General features: G+C 49.6%; 1 protein-coding gene across 1 annotated transcript; it reads right to left on the bottom strand.

Moving 5' to 3' along the window:
• Positions 1 to 1,443: 1,443 nt before the first annotated feature.
• LOC149356198 (endothelin-converting enzyme 2-like) lies at positions 1,444 to 21,360 on the bottom strand. Its single transcript, XM_089576277.1, has 3 exons — positions 21,036 to 21,360; positions 12,679 to 12,848; positions 1,444 to 3,516 (listed from the first exon to the last, which is right to left on the bottom strand). Exons 1-3 carry the CDS (start codon positions 21,358 to 21,360, stop codon positions 1,444 to 1,446), a joined length of 2,568 nt encoding a protein of 855 aa, XP_089432403.1.
• Between the last annotated feature and the right edge of the window lie 1,160 nt (positions 21,361 to 22,520).

Below are 22,520 nucleotides of genomic sequence, written 5' to 3'. Positions count from 1 at the left end.
TCATTGCTACTTACCTGCGAGTAAAGTCGAGAGGGTCCTTTTCTGTATTTTAATTGCTCTCATGCGTCGCTGGTTTTGCATGTGCGTTTCTATTTTCGTAAACACGAATGCTTCTACCTAAGCCAACCCCCGTTTTTTTTACACGGTGGCGGCGTTTCTCCGTAGGCCACAACCTTTAAACCACAACAAAAAACCTCTACACAAGTGGGGGTAGTTAGCCACCTCCGCAGTGTGTAACTTCATGGCGCTGCAGTGAACAGCCTAACTTCTGGAACGCCTTTTTGTGTCTGCTCCAAGCCACAGGTCGAAGTATGGCAGCCTTTACTAACAGCCATTGGTGAAGCCCGCTTGGTCCTTAAGATAAAACAAATCTAACGAAGTGTAGTGTTCTTCTCTCAACATGCATAGACTTGTTTAAGCCGAAGGAATGCTCACTCGTAATGCAGTGAGGTTGCAAAATCAGATGTGGAAACAAATGCAAGGAGTACACAGACCATTGTCCCGGAACCCGAGGCAGTTGCGAGCTGCGCCCCCAGTACGTAACTGTGCGCTATAATCCAAACACGGAAGCTTCACGCGTACATGTACGCAGCGCGATAAGTGCAAGAAACGAGGAGAGAGCGTTGGCGGTTAAAGAAGCTCCATGCGATTTGCAGCGTCCGTGAGTGTTTCCAGGGGCAGTTTTCAATACGACTTGATGTGGCAAGTATTTTACGGCTATATTTTTATGTGGTGCATGCTCGCAAACGCTGTAAAGGCAACGACTCGTTAACTGATTGACATGCGCACACGATCTGTAAGTGGCCTCGCAACGCTTCGCCGACGGCCACTGATTCAAGTAGCTCATTCATTTCACTTTAAAAAAAAGTTTCAAGCACGAACTTCCAAACAGTTAACCTGAGCTACGAATCTTACTCGCAAGTTGACTGATGTCAGGAGCAAGACTGTCTGTCAGAGGAAACACGGTGTTCACGCGCTGCGAGCATGGTATCTACTCTAGGGTAACCACGATTCTGGAGCGATTTCCTAGGAGCTAGCGAGCTTGTGTCTTGTGAACACGCTGTGCTAGCGCATCATTGTTGATGACCGTTAAGTCCTTGCTATTTCAGTGTGTGGGTTACAACACATCCCTTACTTCGTTATTCGACTCCACGCCGTGCAAATGGTCGAAGGTGGTCGTGAACATTTCCTACACTTTTTTTTGGACGGGTAGCCTGAGCTGTCCTGGACGCTCTGGTTTCTACGTCAAAAACAGCTGTTCTTAAGCTTGATTTTGCTTTCTACCAGCTCTTCGCGTACTTTTCTTGCATTTAAAAATTTAGACACAGCTGTTTTGTGCTAGAGGTAAGCTTGACAAATCAAAACAGGTTCAGCAAAGAGCTTCGAAATGGAGAACATGGCACAAGAGGGCACAGTGGCACGAGAGGGCGACACACAGAACAACTAGTAAAAAAAAGAGCACCTCGTGTCAGGGTTCATGGGCGTGCGGGGGCCGCAGTCGAAGGCTCGGGAGAACTTGGCAAAGTTTGCGACGGCCTTGTTGCAGTCGCCCCTTAGTGAGCTGAAGTTGCGCGACAGGTTACACAAGCTGAGGCAGGCGGTGATGAAGAACACCTGATCTTCGGTGAACACCTTTGTGACACGTCCCGGCTGAGGTAGGTCACGGGGTGCCGCCTCGTACACGGCGTGGGCTAATTCTAGCGCCGGAACCTCCGGTAAAAGACTCGCTCCCGAAGACGACCCAGAGCACAGGGCCGACTCGTTGGACAGCGCGTCGATCCACTGCTGTGGCGCCCACGAGTCTGCGTTGAAGTTGCCGTCTGCGTCCACTCTGAGTCCTCCCTGGTCGAAAGCCTTCACCAGCTGCAGAGCGTACGAGAAACCTAACCCGCCGTATAACATCGCCCTTGTTCCTTGGCCTGAGTTGGTGGGCAGGTGAAGGGCTGCGGCAGATATGAGCACTCTATTGGAGAAATAATCGTATCTGAACAATGGCTGCATGTAGTCCAAAGGCAAGTCCAGTATCTCTTCGTACTCTGGTTTGCTCTGAAGCGCTCGCTTGGCTATCATGGCGCTCAGCCAGTGCTCGACCATGGACGTTTCACTGGACGAGAAATTAGCGTACACAGCGGTCAGACCATCTTCGGTTAGCAGGTTTTCTGGTGGCCACAGGACTACCCGAGTGCTGTCGAGCTTTGAGGACGCAGTGCGTCGGATGGATTCGTCGGGAGCCCAGGACAGGTTGGATATTTTGTGACGAGCCAGCTGCGTCACGAGGCTGAGATAGCCATCGATGGCCTTTCTGGATGCCACTGTAGAAGTATTAGCTACGAAGAGCGACTTGATCAGGAGCTGATACGAGCCGTCTACCTGAGCCGCACATAGCCTGTTGCGCCTAAGAGCGGACGGCCAGTCCTCCTCATTTCGTTTTGGCAGTAGGTTATGATCTCCAAGTGGAGCAAACGCTTGTATGAAAAACCAGGACACGTGCATCAGCAAAGAACGTGCGTCAAACTTAGAAAGGATACTATCCACAGATTGCAGGAGTGCTACATCGCTGGTCACAATTAAGTCTGATGGATCGTAACCACCTTGCACTCGTGCGTTTATGTTCAGTTCTCGTATCCAGTCAACTGAAGACAAACTGGCCGTGACATTAGAAATGTCTTTTAGTAAGAACTGAGCAGGTGTGGCAAGTTCTGTGTCAAGGACCTCTTGAAGCTCTGCGAACACGCTCCGTTCGACACTTTCAATCTTCTCGATTTCGCCATCACTACGCCGAGGATGGCCCATGGCGAAGGCGTCGTGGAACCTATTCCAGTAGGCCACAACGCCCTCCGATTTTATAGATAGTTCTTTATAAGCGATCCACAACGGAGCGAAGTCAGCTGGCCTGAAGAGCAGGGCATGCTGTGCTTTCTTTGGCGTCCTTAGCCGTTTCAGCCGAAACCAAATATTCAGCCCCCAGTTGTACGCCAGGTCCACGAGGACCCCGAAAGGGCTAGTGCCAGGCAGGGGATTGTCTGGCCATGGTATCTTTCGCTGTAACATGAACTGCCTCAGTAAAGAAGCAGAAGAACCATTAGCGCCACTGTTGGTCAGGCAGGCTTGCAGCATGGCTTGCGCCTTCGTTACCGCGGAAAATCGACGCGCGCCTCTCGCTACCAGCGAGTGGAATTCGTTGAACCAGGCCGCGACGGCGTGATAGGCCAGGGCCGATCCGTACGCGTGAGGGTCGTCGAGCGGCGGCCTCCACTTGGAGCAGACGAACGCTTCGAAGTCGCTGCACGGATCAACACTCCAGTTCACCTTGGCCAAAATGAGCTGCCAGTGATAGCGGCACTGGGGGCTCAGGCACAGGTCGCCGTCCCGTTCCTGGGGCGTGGGCGTATGGGCCAGTCGAATGTAGGCCACCAACGCGGCACCGATCAGCACGAGGACCAAGCAAGCCACTGCCGAGGCCAGAGGCAACTGCGGCCCAGCGGCGGCCGAATCAGGAGACGCAGGTTTCGAGGCCTGGAAAGAAGGCGCAGGGTAATGAAGCGGTTTCGCAGTTCTTTTATTGCATTTATGTAGTGCGTGCAATCAGCGAACCAGTGGGCCCTGCAGCTTCTAAAGCACCTGATTCAGATCTGCAACGAGTTGAAGCCTACAGCAGAAAATGAGTTCGTCAAATTTATTATCTTCCGCCAGCGGTGACGCAGTAAAAAAAAAAGGAACCCCACTAACGATGGAAGCGCTTCGTCTTGGACTTAAGTGTCTAATGAATAATGAATAAGGTCGAGATGAAGAGATGAGGTTGGCCGTACAGACATGGACAAGCTGACCTGAACTGCCGGAGCGACTATAAAAAACTCCCGGTCTCTCCGTGCAGACACGAAAATACGAATCAACAGAGATGAGCACACATCGAGAAGAGGCGTTTCTTTCCAATCTCATGCCGGTGTTTCTCTCGTTATCGAGATATATGCTCGTCCATGGCTGCATAACGCCACCGGTAGTTGTCGTTCATCGCGCCGTCAGTTCTCGTTATCTTCTCCGTGACTCTACAAATTAGAAACAGGCTTTAAAAGACAGGGACATCTATCCTCTCTGTTCCTCTTCTCCGCCTTGTGTTGTGTTTCAGCCTGTCGAAGAAATTCACGTTTAAGCTCGCTTCTTGCATAAAATCTGAAATTCAGTGATATCAAGCGTAAGCGTTGTGTTTTCCTTTTAAATTTTCCGCCCTTTTCACCCCTTTTTTGATCCCTACCTTTACTCTACTGTACAGGTGTGTATCTACAATAAGGCTGCCGCCACTCCTTCCCTTATAACTGCGTAAAACGCACGCCCTGTGTGGCTTCGGCAGAGCGAGGACGCTCGCACCTCGAGCAGCGCAGGAAGACGCACACGTTGTCAGTTTTAGTCCACGAAATATCGAGCACAGAGTTGCAGATGTTTGCGGCCAGCGTCACTGTCGCGTGCTCCCTCCGTGCAACCCGTCCGCCTGTTTGGTGACAGTCGCCTCCCGGCTACGTGCAGCGCCTGAGAGGCGTCTGAAGCGCTAGGCGACGTCTTAACGACCGCGTGCCCCACCATACGCTTTACACGAAGCGCGAGGCTCGAGGTGCGTCCAGGGGTTGGTCGCGTATACCGGGTGAGCTCCCGCCTGTAGACGACGAAGTTATAGCGAGGCACGTGCAAGGGCTGGTCAAGTGATCGGTGTCAGTGGACGAACTCGCCGCAGATACAACTCTCACTTCAGTGCTTAGAACCCGGTTGCATTCTCAGCAACCACGTGGGGCAGGAAACAGAGAGACGCAGTGGCGCTGGTTTGTACTATCGGGTATCGAAGTCTCCAGGATACGGAAAACAGGGTATCTGTGCGCATAATTGCCTTGTCTGCAAACGATCACGTCATTTGAATACCACACATCCCAGCACGTAACCCCAGTAGCGCTGGATTAAGGGGGGGGGGGGGGGGGGCTGCAGCCCAGGGCTTCATCTCTGACAGCAGGAGAAGGGGCCCATTTATTCAAACCTGCTTAGTATATGGAACCACGGGCAATGGAACTTCGTGCAACACGTATGAAGCGAGAAAACCAGGACGAGGAGACGGGCCCCCACATAATGTCACTTCATGTAGCCGAAATAGTTGGAGACAGCTTGTCGAGCTGCGAAAACAGGAACCCACTGCAATCCCGGAGGGGGTGCGGAGCTTTCTTACCAAGCGATATATGCGTTTGCTTACAGATTGCGGTAGGGTTTTCGTGGTTTCCTGTCTATCCGCCCGTCCAGTGGCGTCAGAAGGTCTAGTGTGTTTGAAACTCCTGGCGTCGGCATAACATCCGCTTTTACAGAGAGCCTCGCCGCCAAGCACTCCGCTGGAAATGCTTTCATAATCCCCTAAAAATTAATTAATTATTTTTTAAAACCATCAATATATCCGCTAATATGCAATGCGGTGCTAGATGTAAAAATAATTGCTTTGCGCCTTCTGCGTGGCTTACAATTGTAAGGAAATGCAGCGCTTCAGTGTCACAAGTCTGATTAGAGCAGGGTAGGCAAAAACGAAACCAGAATGCGCAGCGGCGTTTGAAGCGGCGTCTACTTGTGCGAGTATCATATAGAGACTGTTGAGAAAATTAACGCGTGCAGTAGAATGCTTCTTTCAGCTATACGGGTGGATTGCTCGAGTCCGAATTTCGCACAGATTTGGTCGTCAGAATTGTTTTATACAGCACCGGTTTTTCTTCTTTAGCTTTACCAAATTGAAGCTGTGCTAGCTTCTTGGGAGTCCCAAAGTTTCACTTTGTGCTCTGGCGGTCGCCAGGAAAGCGAGACACTCGTTTATGGGTATATGTTTAGGTTTATGGGCTTTAACGTCCCAAATCAAGTACGGCTATGCGGAACTCCGTAGTGGAAGGCTCCAGATAATTTCGACCACCTCGGGTTCTTTAAAGTGCACTGATATAAGATAGTGCACGGGCCTCGGCGAGGGCAATTTATTTTGTTCGTTCTTTTTTCTTCGGATTGGTTTTGTGGGGCCAGGTGAATTTGAATTTTTTTTTGATACCTCAAAGTCCCCTGGTATGGGGCATTACATGAGGGATACATTTGTTGGGCGAGTTGGCGTTTTCGATGATCCATAACTACAGCGCAAACGACAGGACAGAGATGAAGAAGGAACACCACACCACACAGCGCTGACTCACAACTGTGAGGAAATAAAATTGTGAGGAATTTGTGAGGAAATAAAAAGCCCTGTTACTGCCTCACTTCTAGGTGGACAACTCAACCTCGTCTTGAGGGCAGGGAGGAAAGTGTGAATGAAAGGAGAGAAAGAGGTGCCATAGTGGAGGGCTCAGGAATAATTTAGACCACCTGGGGATTAACGGACTCTGAAATCGCGCAGCTCACGGGCGCCTTAGTGCATTTCGCCTCCATCAAAACTCGGCCGCCGTGTGGCTCGGTTTGAACCTAAGTACTCGGCTCAGCGCCTAACACGCTGACCACTGAACCAGGACTGAAATCCTGCTATCAAAATGTGCCCCACGATATGGCTAGTAAATATCGTGTAATCAAATTAATATTAAAAACTTTTTATAACGCCCTCTCGGGGCAGTAATTAACGAGCGTTTCTATTGCCCAGTCGCTGCCGGAGTACCCAGCTCACCTGTAGGAAGCTAGCTCAGCCTGCTTTTCTTTAATGCGTTAGCAATAAAGAGGTGTTGCGAAGGAGAGCTTGTCTGTCGGATTGTGTAAGGCGTCATTGGAAGAGAACAGGAGACGCGCGCAGCGCACTGCAATGAAGCCCCGCAAGTTGGAGGTCGGCTCATGTGCCTCTTCCGTGGCGTTCGGCGCTCGGTCACAGACGCATACGTTTCGCGCGTTCCAAGAGTCGCGTCGTGTTTTGTACGCTGTAAAGCTAGTGCTAATGCGTTACTGTTGCATGAATTTCATTGATTGCACTTCATTCCTTTCAATTTGGCGGAATTGCAATGAAACGCGGGATATTTTCCAGTAGTGTAGCAATTGGCAGGGAGTGCATCAGAGGGAAAGGAGAGGGGGCCTACATGCGCATTAGCCCAGGGCCCCCATTTTTCTTAATGCGGCTATGCGTAGCCCTGGCTACGCAGGGCGTTGTCGTCTAACATAACGATGTCGTCACTGGTAGCCGCCCACGCATCCCGAAGACATTTGTCCGCCATATACTTGAGCGACGGCCTCTTTATGTATTCGCGTGTACCGCGCGTACCACACTCGACGATCGCAAAAGAGTGCTTGCTGGTAAGTCTGTACTGCTGATGCCACGGCGGCACAAAACACACGCCGGCCACTGATGGCGAAGGCAAGCGCATCCGTGCATCGTTCTGTGGAGCAGCTGCGCCGCATGGGGCCCGGCAAACCGCTTCCTTGTCTTAGCAAGCAGCTTCTATGTGGACGAGGTCTTGCGCTCCCTCATCCTGTGAAGCGCCGAGTGTGTGCCGAACAGCGCTGTACGCACCGTTCCAAAGCGAGCGTGCAATGAAGAGCTGCCGATTTTAACGCGATAGGGCTAAGGGTCCCATTCAGCAGAGAAACCCTCGCAGTTGGCGTCGGCGTGCCGAGGAAATCGGGATTGGTCGAGAGGGTCCTGGCATCACAACCACATGACGTCGCTCTTGTAATTCTAACACCCCACAACCATCATACAGAATAGCAGTGAGGACGTCACTGCACAATTACTCGACGTCATTCGTGACGTTATTCTACTACCATTACGTACGCCTCTAAGCAGTGGCGGTCCTAAGTGGGGGCGCGAGGGGGGGGGGGGGGTAGGGGGCGGTTGCCCCCCTCCCCCCCCCCCCCCCAAAAAAAAAGCCTTTTGCACATTTTCCTGAAAGGCCGTATCTGGGCTCTCATAGGGCGAGACGAGATTTTTGACGTAGAACTAGAAAGCTTCTTCGTCTGTGATGTATCAGGTAGTCTCCTATGTTGTATGTTTACCTTGTTAGCGGACGTCTTATTTCTCATAATTCTATGTTCTACGGCTTGGTAGCTATACAAGTGCAATTTCGTAGTGATTATCGTGGTCCTGCCGTGCACCCTCCTCCCCCCCCCCCCCCCCCTGTAAGACTGGCCTTGTCGCCGGCCCGGCGACGACGGCGGCGGCGGTGCCATACACCTCAAGATGCGGTGGCCAGCAACCTCGTCGGCGCAGGAAGCAGCCACCCATTGATGTCTTTAACCCACCATGGGACCTAGCGACGCCAGCAAGGGGCTCCTCCCTTTTAGAAGCGTGTGGTGAGGGGCTAGTTGGTACGACATTATAAGAATAAAAAATCTCAAAAAAAGGACGGGAAAAGAGAGAAGAAGCACTCTGCGCTTGTCCCATGTGCTTCTTCTCTCTCTACCCGTCCTTTTTGCACAGTTTTTTTTATCGTTCTTATAATGCCATTCCTTCTGCTGGCTTCACACGGAGCTCCGACCAGCCACCATGTCGGAGGGGACCGGGGGCGGAACAAAGCCCCTTCCCCGAACTGAGTAAAGAAGGCCACTAAACAGCTAGCGGAATGCTCTGACAGGCGCTTTGACCTTCCTGGACACACCGTGGCGGGATACCCCAGACGACGACCTGTTTCCGGAAGAACAGCGCGAAGTTGGACGAGGAGTCAAGGAAGGCACATACTCAAGGACCATGATGCTAATCACGAGAACCGTTTCGTGGCTTGCCAAGAAAATGTTGTCTATGTCATCCCATTATCCTCCGGCAAGCATTATGTGGCCCATACGGGCAGATACCTAAATGAACGCCTCAAAGAACAAAACAACAACGTGCATAACATCGTGAAAGGGCATCAAGGCATTCATTGCAGAGATTGTGAGAGCTAAAATTGCCAGCCGCACTTCAAGAATACCACGGTGATAACAGAGCACAAATATCAGCTAACGCGTGGAACCATTGAAGCCGAACAAATCGCTCGGTCAACAGAAACTTGTTTCAGCAGCCTCTCTTTGGCAATTTCATCAAAAGAATTGCATTTTTTAACCGCATGGAAGTGAGAGAGCGATTGGCTCCTTGAGTATCATGATTGAATGTGTATGTTGTTATTTTTAATTTGGTGGCCACCTATTTATTTCTACGGTCCAAGCAATAAAAACTTCAGTTGCAAGTCAGCGACCGTCTATGTATCTTTTCAGTCCTCGACCAAGTTCACGCTGTTCTTCAGGAAAATGTCATACCAACTCGCCCAAGCATTCGTTTTAACCTGTTTTCCCCTAGTATGGAATTGAATATTGCTCACGTAACCATTGACATTCAAAGCATGAGTTTGGTATGGTTTGGTTTGGTTTATTGGGGTTTAACGTCACAAAGCGACTCAGGCTATGAGGGACGCCGTAGTCAAGGGCTCCGGAAATTTCGACCACCTGGGGTTCTTTAACGTGCACTGACATCGCACAGTACACGGGCCTCTAGAATTTCGCCTTCATCGAAAGTCAGCCGCCGCGGCCGGGATCGAACCCGCATCTTTCGGGACAGCAGCCGAGCGCCGTAACCACTGAGCCACCGCGGCGGGTTCCATGAGTTATGGTAAAATATCTGTATCGTTCGCCATTTATTTTTCAACAACAATGCGCTCAAAAATTGCTGTAGAAAAAAATATTAAATAAAAACTCGTTGTTTCTATTCTTTTTTCTTTTTTGCTATACGGAAGTACGTCCGCCCCTCCTAGAACCAATCTCTGGGACCGCCACTGCCTCTAAGGAAGAAAAGCAGTTGCGTTGTAGAGAAAAAAATGGTCAGACTTGGGTTCGATCGCTGCCCCTCGACTAATGAGGAACGTTCGTTCGACTTCGTTAAATGAAGGCCGTGCATGTATTTTGGCAAATATAATAATATCAATAAAACAAGATGAAGCAAAATAAAATAACGAGAAGTGTCCGTTTCTGCGAAGTGGTATGAAAAAGGAACCCCAGGCAGCTGAATGGACCCTTTAACTTTAAAGCGTCATACTTTCAAGGTTTTGAGCATGTAAAGTTTGTTATATCCCCCGGCAGAAAAATTTCGCTTAATCAAATAGACACGGAAGCTGTAAAATTTCTGAACAAACTTGGAAAAGGGCATCGTGTCTTTGCTTTATAGACTGTTTTCTATTGCGACTTTATAATTAGTGTTCAATGTTTCCTCCACGACGGCACGGTGCTTGAGCGTAGCTTTTGCAACAGTGCAATGGTTTCTAAGCTGCAGTTTTCATGCGCCTTGCGAGCGTGGCTGGAAAGGCTATTCGGTAAATTCGTGGCAGCGAAACACGCAAAACAACGCAACTTTTTCAACAATGTGCAGAGAAAGGATGAAAAAGCACCAATGCGCGGTGGTTTTCGTTTTTTATCTGGTCTTTGTCTTAAAAGTCGCGCTGGTTTCTATTTTTCACTGCTTTGCATGTGCTTCTCGTTGCTACCGAATTTCTCAAAAAACGCTAGAGTTTGTTTCCCTTCCCCGCGAATTGAGGCGGTGGGTGCCCCAGCGCGTACGTAGCGTCGTTGTGTGCTGCGTTTCTGTCCTGCGCGAAGCGGAAATATTTGCGGGTGCGCATTGTGGCGTGTTTGTACAGCAACAGACATGTTAAAGAACTATCAAGGAGCAACGGTGCCGTGCCTAAGGAACGGCGTCACCTCTAACTGTGAAACTGCCTTCGAGGCCTCGTATTGTTACAAAATATGAAATTCGTCTTGCTGTACAAGTACTGCGTGCAGAGATGCCGGGAAAAATACGCCGCAAGGCCTAAATGACGGCGTTTTCCTCCCAAGAACACAGATGCAAATTGATTAAAGCGGCTTCAAACTGCACCTACAAAGTCACCAGCTCTGTGCAGTTGAGTAGCACCATCTGCAGGCCGATTTTTTTTTTTTTGTAAGGCAGTGTGTAGCTTTTTCACCGGGACCGTATTTTGCAACACTTGATTTCAGGCCCCGTTCTTTTGCGCCGCTACCATTGGTAGCTACATCTTGTGACGTTCATTGCTGGTAGCTATAAAGCCAGCTCCATTAGCGAACGCTAGGTTGACGAATAAGAAAAAAAGGCTAAAGGATAAATTGTAAATATAACCGTTACAAAATACAGCCCCAGGCTAAGACTAAGTGTGTCCGGTTAGTCTGGGCCGTCGTAAGAGTAGCATACGTCACATCAACCCTAAAAGAACCGCTCTTATGCATCGACTGCGCAGGCGTCACGGCTACGCTCGCCACTGCACAAAGTAAGCACAATGACATACGCTTTCACCAACTCAAAATCCATTGCTTACTTATAGTCAGTGCAGTCGCATGCGCAATATGTTTACGTGGAGGCTCTCTTATGAACTGCTGCTGCTCATAACACTATTAAGCAATGAATTTCAAAGAGGATATGGAATTCGGTTGGATGTGATGCGCAACATCTGAGACCCCTGGCAGGTGGCTGTAACGCCTTTAAACTGGACCCACCGCTCTCACCTCGAGAAAAAAGATGTTGCGCAATGATTACGCCAGAATGGTGATTGATTTAAAACTCCCACTTACTGGAACAGTTGCGAAGAAGGAATGTAGAGCGGACCGTAAAAAAAATATAGCAATTAATTGGCTTTTTGATAGCTTATACTGGTTGCCAAGGCACAGTTCCCATGATTTTCTGCAAAAGAAGAGCCATTCCGCTACCTCAGTGGTTCGAACTATCAGGAGAATTTCATTTGAAAGTGTTGCATGCCCTGCTTTGGCTCAGTGGTTATGGCGCGCGGCTCCTGACCCGAATGACGCGGGTTTGATCGCTGCCGCGGCGGTCGAATTTCGATGGAGGCGAAATGATAGAGGCCCGTGTGCTGTGTCATGTCAATGCGCGTTAAGGAACCCCAGGTGATCCAAATTTCCGGAGCCCTTCACTACGGCGTCCCTCGTAGCCTGAGTCACTTTGGGACATTAAACCCTCATAAACCAAACCAAACCAAACCAAACCGGCCGCCAAACTCGTCGGCGATGTGGTGCTGTTGTGACGCCGAAATCGGAACAACGAAGCTCCCACAATATGACCAAGAATGAACGCGCAACGCCCAGGGCACGGTTACCAAGCATAATAATAATAATAATTTCTTGGTAGTTGCTTACTGAAAAATAATATAAAAGGAAGATAAAATATGATTGAATGCCGCAGAAACTAACAATCGCTTCAATCTCGAACTTTGCGGTCGGCAGAAATAAAAGGGATAGAGAAGGGCGGCGATAAGTCATAGGAAGTACCGATTTTAAATGACCAAAAAAAAAGGATTGTGGAGAGGTAAAAACAAGAACAAAGCTACTTACATCCTATTTACATATTTCTTTCAAACATGCAGACTCGAAAGTATAAGCAACTGCACGAGTAAAAGTGCGCTATCACATATTTACCCGCACGAGTTCACTAACACAAATGTTTACGCGTATGTGAGGAAAGGAAAGACGCAGACGATTCGTGATGCAAGAGATCAAAGAGGAGCGGGATAGAAGGAGACAGAAACAGGCACCGTAGTGGAGGGCTCCGGAATATTTCGACCACAGTGGGCCTGTTAGCGTCCATCGACAACGCACAGTATACGCGGGCGTCGTTTGCATGGCATCCATCAAAATGCGGCCGGGATTCACTCCTGCGACCTTGTGTACATCAGCAGAACGATACCACCACTGAATGGGTAACGCTTATAGGATACTCACGCTGTCCTTGCTCTTGGCCCTACGCGGCGACCCCTTCTGGGCGCCGCCTTTGCCAGTGGCGTTGGTTCCGCTCCGGGACCGTCGGACAGAAGGGGCGCGGTCGGCCCGAGCCGAGGACGCGTCTGCCGCCGACTCCGCCGTTGCTCTCTTGCTGCTGCCGCCTGTGCGCTCTGGGAGCCACCGGGAAGAAGAATACTGTCAGCGAGGAATGCACGACTCAGGCGCACTCGGAGCCACACATCGGTAAAATGGAGCTGACTGCACCACTAAGTCCTCACGACGAACGGTACAGTCCGTGGGGTCATCGCCTATAGCTGTAGCCGATGCTCTTAAGCAGTTTTATTTGTTTATTTATTAATGCAAGATACATGTCGCAATGCCACAAAAGCCGGCGTCCGCCATCTGTGGCAGAACGCCCGGTGTACGATGTCACAACACATCCAAGTTGACATGCATAGTCATGAATTATGAAACGTAGCGTACTATGACCAATGAAAGTCCTGACTAAGTCATTATGCTACGTATCACGACTCAGGACTTTACAAGTAACATTCAGTAAGGTGTACACAGTTTGTACAGAGTATGCGTAGTAGTGGCGCATAGTCATGACGGATCACTCAGCACTTCTGGAAAGTAGCATGACTCAATACTTTAAAAGTAACGTAATGTAAGGTGCATAAAGTTTGTACAAACATTACGCTTAGTCATGCCTCGTAGTCACAGTCATGACTGATGATTCAGGCGTTGTGCAAGGTAGCATGACTCAACACTTTACAATAAAAGTACCGTAAGGTGTACAGAGTTTTTACAAAGTATGCATAGTCATGGCTCATAGTCTTTCTGCAACAAGCATGCTTCAGCAATTTAATGCTTTCGCATTTTCGCACCTAAGCATTCTTAACTGTCTCTGCCGAATTTTTATAACCTGAAGGAAGTAATGGCCTCTTTTGAGGGACAAATGGTTGTGGCAACGCACTTCGTCCCCGGAGTACAAAACCTTGTAGCGCGCCTTTGGTCTTTTTTCTAGGGTTAGTTGCGCGCAGAGGTGAGGTAAGCTGCTGTGCAATGGCGTACTCGCGTAGAGCGAACCGGTTTCAGTCCCCTGTCAGGCCTCTCTATCATTTGTACGCCGTTTCCGCCGTGCCCCCCGCATTAGCCCTATAGGCGAATGCGACTGCAACCTGCTACCCCGTCAATGCACTGAGAAAGGCTCAATGGACCGAGATAAGCTGGTGGGGTTAAACGGCGACCAGGGGCGGCAAATGTCATTCGATAAATATGGCTTCGTTGTCGTTCCTAACATACATGAACGGGCGTTATTAAGAGCGTTAGCTCTTACTACTTACGTTTCTCAAGGACGCGTCGGTCAGCAAAAGAGGTCAAATTGACCAGAACAGTAACCACGTGACCACATTACATCACACTGCAAGAGTTGGCGCGTACCACCTCCATTTATGCCTATACTTACCATCCGTTACGCATATATGCCAGTATAGCGGCCATCGAAGCGGAACCCTCGCCACCAGGACCACCATTCGAATAAATTATGGGAGCCACCCGTTGACGCAGAATGTTTGAAGTAGTGTTAAATGACTTGGAATGTTCCTGAGGGTAAAATGACTAATGGAGATGAAGCCCAAAATATGTCTGGGGTTCGCAACGACGATCTCTCCGCCTCCGAACTGAGCACACCGAGGACCTTTAGACGGCCATTGCGGCCGAACCATTTGTCGCAGGGGGTTGCGGATGGTGTCAAACGATTCGTCGTGTTGTGATATACACGTTTATAAACTATATAAAGAGTAAATATACCGGATATAGCGAAGGTGGCTGTAAATCGCAATAGTAGTGCAAACTCTACACGGTAGATGGCGTTCCTTGTATTTTATAACGGATGTTTCCGGAGGGGAAACATTCGGCAATGTTAGGATTTGGTTTTCTCCAAGCTTGCTGAGCACACCGTTGTAAACACTTGAAACTCACGTAGCTAACGCTCTTAAGTAGAAAACTGAGGCTGTGTTGGCGGAGAACTTTTTAATTGCAAACAGATTGCGCAGACAAAAGCAACGCCGCTACGCTTATTGCCTTTGATGGCCTTCTCGCGTAAGTACATATATCGAGCTGCCTAAAACGTCAGTTCTGAATCTCAAAAACTAGGTGGTGTCCTATCCCGCGCTTACATGCCAGTATTTCCAACACGCTTAGCTTTCTTTCCTTAAATTATATCAATTTTACGAGTAAAGATGATTACTATAGCAGAAGTTACGAAACAAATTGGAAGACAAAACGATTTCTTGAGACGACTTGTACCTGACGCTTTTTCGTGAAAATTGGGTACCGAGTATGTAGACATGACTAAACTCAACCATCCCCGCTGAGATTTCAAGAGCAGTGAAGCAGATTAACTGCGTTTGTTTCTTTCTTTTCATGTCCGAATGCCCGCAACGTTTATTTCACATCACAGATCACTGGGAAACGCGTGAGAGACGGTAGATGGTGGTTTCATCTCGGAGCATCATAAAGGATGAAACGGCTGCTGAGAAGACACATTCAGATTGAGAACCGTGGCAATAATGCCGGTACACTAGTGGAGAATGTAGAGGAGAGATCAGGGTGCAGTGTATCGCAGTGCGATGCAGCTTTAGGAAATATTGTGACTCTGAATATCTCTGTTTTGCCCCTAGCTTCATTGAAATACACTATCCGTTATGGACAAAAAGATGCTTTGGCGGCTAGCAGTGTTGCACACGCGTGCTTTCAGTCCCATGCGGAAAATTTGGAGGAGACACTTAAGGTCCGCCTTAAGGGTATAACGCGATAGCGTAATGAGTTAATTCTGTTATGTGCAGGAGGTGAATCTCTACTTTACATTCATAGATCCCTGGGAGTCCTCGTACCACTCCTGGCGCAGTGGTGCAGTAGCTAAGCGATGCGCCACTGCCCTGCGATGGCAGGTGCTCCCAGCGGTGGGCCTTGTGCGCCGCACGATGCTCTTCCGGAGCGACCAATCATTAATTTAACTTCCATCTGCAACGGCGGTCAGTGTGCTCACTATCCTGTGGGCCGGTTGTGATGACGCGGCAAGGTGACGTATCCTAGGTAGCCCACCTGCCTCCTATGTTTCTCTGGGCACCACATGCCAGTGTCATGCTCGGGATTTTTCGCTCGCAGCGCCGACTTCGGATTTTTTGGTTAAGTGGGCGTGTAACGCTATCACCTTAAACCACAGCAATATTGGCCTTCCCCTTTCAATGAGAGAATTTCTTTCTGTGAAAGCACCAATCATTACTTAACTGGACACTATAGCACATCCCGCACTAACCTTCTTTATGATCCCCGTTCCACTTTCCCATCCTATAGCGCGTGCCCAGATTGCCCCGTAGACTTTTACCCTCCCTCATAAACCTTATAAGGATAAGTGCTGGGGAGGCCCTTATGCCTTCGTTAACGTGCCGACTCTAAAAAAGACGCATACACAACATGTCTGAAATGTTCCACGTCAGCCTCTGAAGTGAACGTCCGTCCCCAGCTGTGGAAGTGTCCAGGAACAAGGGCCTCAATGACAACAATGCTTAATGAAGTTTGGCATGCCATGGCCTCTCCATGCGGCTACAGGACAATGATAAGAGCAGGAGCCTGCTCAGATTCCTGCATAAGGATAGCCTTGATGATGTAGGCAGTCCCAACAATGCCACATGGCAAGTCCTTGAACTCAAAAGAGAGCATCGTAATAGCCACTGTTCTTGATGCGACAGCTTCACTCTGCTAGGTAAAGTCGGGTAACGCCGTGTGTGCAATATGACCTTCAGGAGAGCTTCCCAATGGATAGTGAGCAAAATGCCCACCGTGGCAGGTGGCAGTTAAATTAATTATTGGTAGCCAGGCAAGAGCAATCAGGGTCGCACAAGCCCCACTGGCGCAGCACCTGCTGAGCAGTGGCGCATCGCTTAACCACTGCACCACTGCGCCAGGAGTGGTACGAGGACTACGAGCGACCTGTGAATGTAAAGTGAGAATGATCTGTTCCGTATATGAGGGCATTAGCCCATTAACGCTATCATGTCCTACCCATAAGGCGGAGATTAGGTGTCCGAATTTAAACTAAGCAATCACGTTAAAGGACAATATAGACACTGAATTTTTGCCTTTGTTTTCTTCTTTCAAACAATGCGTTAGATATTAGTATACATTAGTATACAGATATTAATTTGCCTACGACCTTTAATGAATGTGTAGTAAACTTTCTTCTCTTATACTGTGTGGATGTCGGATACATCAACCTAACGATGGCTGTGATGTTTAGTTGAACTTGAGGTCATGTGAGGCAAAAAAAATGGCGATATAACTGCTGGTACACCGTTTGTTGTTATTCTATCTCTTGAGTCTGGTTTAAGTGCAGTAATTAGCTGAAAATATGTATGAGTGTTTATATTGTGTAATGGGTTTTTCGGGCACAAAGCACAAAGCGCCGAACGGCGTTCACCGACAGTCAGTGGTTCCAACAGCACCAACAGGAAGCGCGCGCTCGCAGAGAGGAGTCCCGCTGCCGCGCGGGCACTTCTTCGTCATCACAATGGCCCCGGCGAAGGAGGAGCCGTCCTGGCGATTCACGGCGTGGTACACATCACGGGTTCGTGATAGGGCTTGGGGCGGCTGATGTGAACGGTTTCACGGCCACGGCGGCGGTGGTCAGAGGAAGGTGTCAAAGGTTCCACAACGTAGTTCACGGGGGAACTCTGACAGACAACACGGTAGGGGCCATGATATTTGGTGAGGAACTTGGACGACAGGCCAGGAGGACCAGAAGGGACCCAGAGCCAAACAAGGGAGCCAGCAGGTAGGTGGGTAAAGGGTTGACCAGAAGCACGCCGTTCTTTCTGACGATGTTGATCGTCACACGTGAGGGATCGGGCTAGTTGGCGGCATTCTTCGGCGTACTTGGCGATTTCAGAAGCAGGCGAGCAGTCAGATGCGTATGGATGATAGAAGAGAATGGTGTCAATCAAGTAGGTAGGTTCGCGTCCATAAAAGAGGAAGAATGGCGAAAACACTGTACTAGACTGGACGGCGGTATTATAGGCGTACGTCACAAATGGGAGTACGAGGTCCCAGTTAGAGTGGTCGGGAGTGACATACACAGTGAGCATGTCACCGAGCGTTCGATTAAGCCTTTCGGTCAGCCCGTTCGTCTGATGATGGTACGCCGTGCTTGTTCTGTGAACTACGCGACATTTTTGTAGAAGCGCCTGAACAACATCTGATTAAAACACGCGGCCGCGATCGCTGAGAAGCTCGCGGGGAGCACCGTGGCGAAGAACAAGGTTGCGAAGAATGAAGAAAGCGACTTCTCTGGCTGTAGCCGCCGGAAGAGCGGACGTCTCGGCATAGCGCGTAAGATGGTCGACGGCGACGACAATCCAGCGGTGACCAGAAGTAGAAGGCGGCAGAGGCCCATAAAGGTCGATGCCCACACGATCAAACGGACAGGCAGGGCAAGGTAAAGGCTGTAATGTCCCGGAAAGGCGCTTCGGTGGTGTCTTGCGGCGTTGGCGGCGAATATACTTTCGTAGAAAGGTATACATGCCGCGCGAGTAGTACCGGTGCCGAAGGCGCGTGTATGTTTTTAAGAGACCAGCATGAGCGTTCTGGGGTTCGGCATGAAAAGATGCGCAGACTTCAGCGCGTAAGTGGCGATATATGACAAGCAGCCATTTTCGACCATCTGGCATGTAATTCCGGCGATAAAGAAGACCGTCTTGCTGAGTGAAGTGGCGGGCTTGACGATGAAGCGAGCGGGAGGGCGCTGACGTAGTGCGGCCGGAGAGGAGGTGCACGAGAGAGGTTATCCAGGCGTCTTTGCGCTGCTCCAGATGCATGTTTGGAGGGCGTAACGAAGAGAGCACGGGGTCAGTGCTAGAGGGTCCCATCGTTGGCAAGTAGCGGTGAGCGGGAGAGGGCGTCGACGTCAGAGTGCTTGCGTCCGGAACGGTAGATGACTCGAATGTCGTACTACTGAAGTCGCAGTGCCCAACGACCAAGTCGGCCGGATGGATCCTTCAAGGACGACAGCCAGCATAAAGCATGGTGGTCGGTGACTACGTCGAAGGGGCGGCCGTAGAGATATGGTCGAAATTTGGTTATTGCCCACAAAATGGCCAAACATTCTTTTCGGACACGGAGTAATTGATCTCGGCTTTAGACAGTGTGCGGCTGGCATAGGCGACGACATACTCATGAAGCCCAGGCTTCCGTTGTGCAAGCACAGAACCTATGCCAATGCCACTAGCATCCGTGTGGATCTCGGTTGGAGCGTTCGGGTCGTAATGGCGAAGTATGGGTGGTTGAAGTAAGGAGCCGGCGCATTGTAGTGAAAGCATCATCACATTTGGAGCACCACGACGACAAGGAATTTTTGGGCTTGAACTCGCGTCAAAGGTGAAATGATGGTGGCGAAATTCCGGATGAAGCGCCGAAAATACGAGCATAGGCCGATAAAACTCCGCAGATTTTTGGGCGTGGACGGCTTCGAAAATTCGGCGACTGCATGAAGTTTTGCGGGATCGGGAAGGATGCCGTGTTTAGAGACGACGTGACCGAGGATGGTCAGTTGGCGAGCTCCGAAATGGCATTTTTTCAAATTTAATTCCAGCCCTGCGGTGGTGAGGCAAGTGAGCACTTGGCGCCGGCGAGTCAGATGTGTCGAAAAGTCGGCCGAAAACACGACGACGTCGTCAAGGTAGCCGAGGCACGTCTTCCAGCGTAGGCCACGAAGGACATTGTCCACCATTCTTTCGAATGTAGCAGTGGCATTACAAAGCCCAAATGGCATTATATTAAACTCATATAATCCATCAGGCGTGACGAATACTGTTTTTGCGCGATCATCTTCGGTCATGGGTATTTGCCAATAACCAGATCTCCGATCGAGTGACGGAAAAAAATGCAACAATTTAATTGCAATTTCAATTGAAACAATTGCAGTTCTTCCGTGCTTCACGCGGCCTAAACTTCAACTGTACATCACAGCCATGGTTCGGTTGATGAAATGGAAACAGCGTGAATGAATAAATTCAATTATAAATTATTTAGCGGTCGTAAGTGAATACCACGTGGTGACCCGTGTCTTTTAATGTCTAGCGCTTCACTTTAAGGAGAAAAACTTGTAATAAAATTAGGCGTCTATAATCCTATAAAAGCACCACAGCAAGTGATAGCGCACATATGCCGCGTTTGTCCTAACCAAGCTAAATCATCTGTTAATTTCTTTTTTAGTCAACGAAAAAAGCTTAATGCGTTCATTGTGCCCGTAAGACCCAACAGTTTCTCCTAAATCCACCCAAGGAAGGTGTGACCTTGGCTTGGTCGAAACATACCTTGATGCATCAGCATCGTAAGACATAGCAAGGCGGATAAAATATTAGTATATTCTGATTGAGAGCACCCGAAATAAAATTAAACAGGTACTACAATTCTTCCGTGTTGCACCCGCGATAATTGTGGTTTGAAAATGACGGGAGGAAAAATAATCGCCCGGCGCGCAAAACAATTAGCTGCGGTTTAACAACTGCTGAACGTGGTTAAATAGCGAAAGCTATGGCGCATCGGGCAACTGTGCGCGGCTTGGCGTCTGTAACTTTAAGTGCGTTCCGGACACTGGATAGGCAGAGCGCCCACCCTGCCACCCTGGCTGGTGGCTGTTAATGGTTGACCGCGAGAGTTTGCTCACCCAATGAACACTGCGGCCTACTGCTGCAGTGCCGCGTGTCTGCCACAACGTTGTCGGCGCTAACGCATGCAGCCCACATGTCTCTCCCACCACCCCACCTACCTCAAAACGCGATTCACGCGTTCACAGACCAAGGGAGCCAGTTATCCGCACTTCCTTTCCTTAAAATAACCGTAGTCTAAAACGTTGTCAACGCCGACGCAAATGAAGACATTGAACGCCGACGGCCTATGGCTTCAGTGGCGCGTTTCTGACACAACGGTCGTCAATGCCAACGCATGCAGCGCACATCTGTCACTACCACCAGGTAGCTTAAATATCGGCTGAGGTGTCTACTGCAACAGAGGGGTAGTTATGCGCCTTTGCTTTCGAAGCTCCCGCTCTTCATCGATTTCATAGCTGAAAGCGCGACTAAGGCGTGCACTATCACAGGGGGTTCAGTTATACACCTTTCCTTTGCTTTGCTTTATCTGAAGGTCAAGTGAAGGTAAAATTTCCAGACACGGTGACCTTGGCTTTAGCTAGCGTAGTGAAGCTTCGCTTCAGAAACTTGATTCACTAACTGATTAGAGTCGAACTTGCCGAGTTCTTTCCTGCCAGGTCATGCGGGCCTACCTAGCAATCCACTTACCAGATCCATGCTGGGCGGCAGCCTGCGAGTCAGCGCCTCTTGCCACACCGCGGACAGCTTCGGACGAAGGCGATGGCCTGCAGACCGCCGACGGCCGAGCAGGTGCCACGCGTCCTGCGGCGTCGACACCAGCCAGATTCTGCGCCAGCGTCGACTCGCGACGATCGCTGGACTGCGGCGAAGCCTCGAGTGGCTTGCCCTGCTCGGTTGCTCCAGGACAGGTTTCCGGTGGCTTCGTCATGGTCAGTTCACCGCTCTTGCATGGTGGTCTCGTGAACCTCCTGCGCTTGTCATCTTTGGCTTGCGTCGGGTCAGGCGGCTTCATTTTTCCCTTTCCTCTTCGTCGTCTTCGTGCGTGGCGATCGCTATTTTTTTTTAATTTAGAGGCTACATGAGTTGTGCACGAAAATGCCACATCAAGTAAAAACCCTCTTTTTCGCGTTGCGCGTTAGGTAGATTGCCAGTCACGGATACCAAGCGTGAGAGCCGAAGGCTCACCCCGCCTAAAACAAGCGTGCAAAAAATTGCCTTCAGTCACGCTTTGCAACAGTTAAGGCCGACCCACATGGAGCGAACAGACGCTGCGAATTTCATGCAGCGCGGCGGAACGCCGACGCACTGTCGCCGTGCTGCACCACATACGGCGAAAAACAGGCGATCGCCGCCAGACCGCAGCCGTCATGATTTCAGCGGTGCTAACAACGGCATGGCCTTAATCTTAGTAAACTGTAAAAAAAAAACATTTTTAAACTTACTCTAAAGCCATTGTTTATTAGAGGGCGGCAAACGAAATAAATTATTATTTAGATTTGTTTCAATTTTATCAATTTTGTCTTTATCAGGCCGTAGGCTAGAGTAGAAGTTCACATTTGTTCAAAAATCCGGCGAATGAAGCGGATCCACTCGCCGCAAAAACTAGAACAGAGGGCAAAACGCTTGTCTAGAACACGTTATGGGCGAGTTTCCAGCTTAACACCTGATATCTAGCGATAGTATTTGGTTAAAAGTGGTTTTGATGTAAGCATGTGCATTTAAACTCATGCGATTTCATTGTCATTTTGTTCCTTTCTGGTCGCGGCGGCTTTGGGAGCTGCGGAGCACACAGTTCGGTTGTTCTAGACAAGCGTTTTGCCCTCTGTACCTGTTCTTATATATCGACGCTCGGGCGAGGCGGCACCGCCGCGCCGCTGCGGTTTCTCGCTTCTCTACACCACGTCGCCGCTTGCGGCGTACACAGATACAGTGAGAGAAGAACATAAATTTACGCTGTCTACGTACCATAAGCATATGCATGATTACGTACGCTAAACGCAGGCGCATTCCCACCTTTAGTTCAGCGTATGCTAGCAGAGAAGCAAAAATAAACTCAGTCTATAGTGCCGCCATCTCGTTCTCAGGACGGGAACTATTACTGTAAACAAACTGACTCTCCTCTTAAGCCTATAGAAGTGGGAGAATTGTCACTGTAAATAAAAAAATAAACCA

The sequence above is a fragment of the Amblyomma mixtum genome, chromosome 3, assembly GCF_055824585.1.
Source record: "Amblyomma mixtum isolate Tamu chromosome 3, ASM5582458v1, whole genome shotgun sequence".
Classification (NCBI taxonomy): Eukaryota; Metazoa; Arthropoda; class Arachnida; order Ixodida; family Ixodidae; genus Amblyomma; species Amblyomma mixtum.
Note: the sequence above shows the minus strand (reverse complement) of the source record. Positions and strands in the feature narration are given on the sequence as shown.

What these genes read in the sequence shown, in the direction of transcription:
- LOC149356198 (XM_089576277.1), bottom strand. Translation starts at nt 21,360, where the DNA reads ATGAAGCCGCCTGACCCGACGCAAGCCAAAGATGACAAGCGCAGGAGG. An exon ending in TGCCGCCCAGCATGGATCTG is followed by an intron (nt 12,849 to 21,035) that starts GTAAGTGGATTG and finishes GGTGGCTCCCAG; the next exon opens with AGCGCACAGGCGGCAGCAGC. An exon ending in GGGCCAAGAGCAAGGACAGC is followed by an intron (nt 3,517 to 12,678) that starts GTGAGTATCCTA and finishes CCTTCTTTCCAG; the next exon opens with GCCTCGAAACCTGCGTCTCC.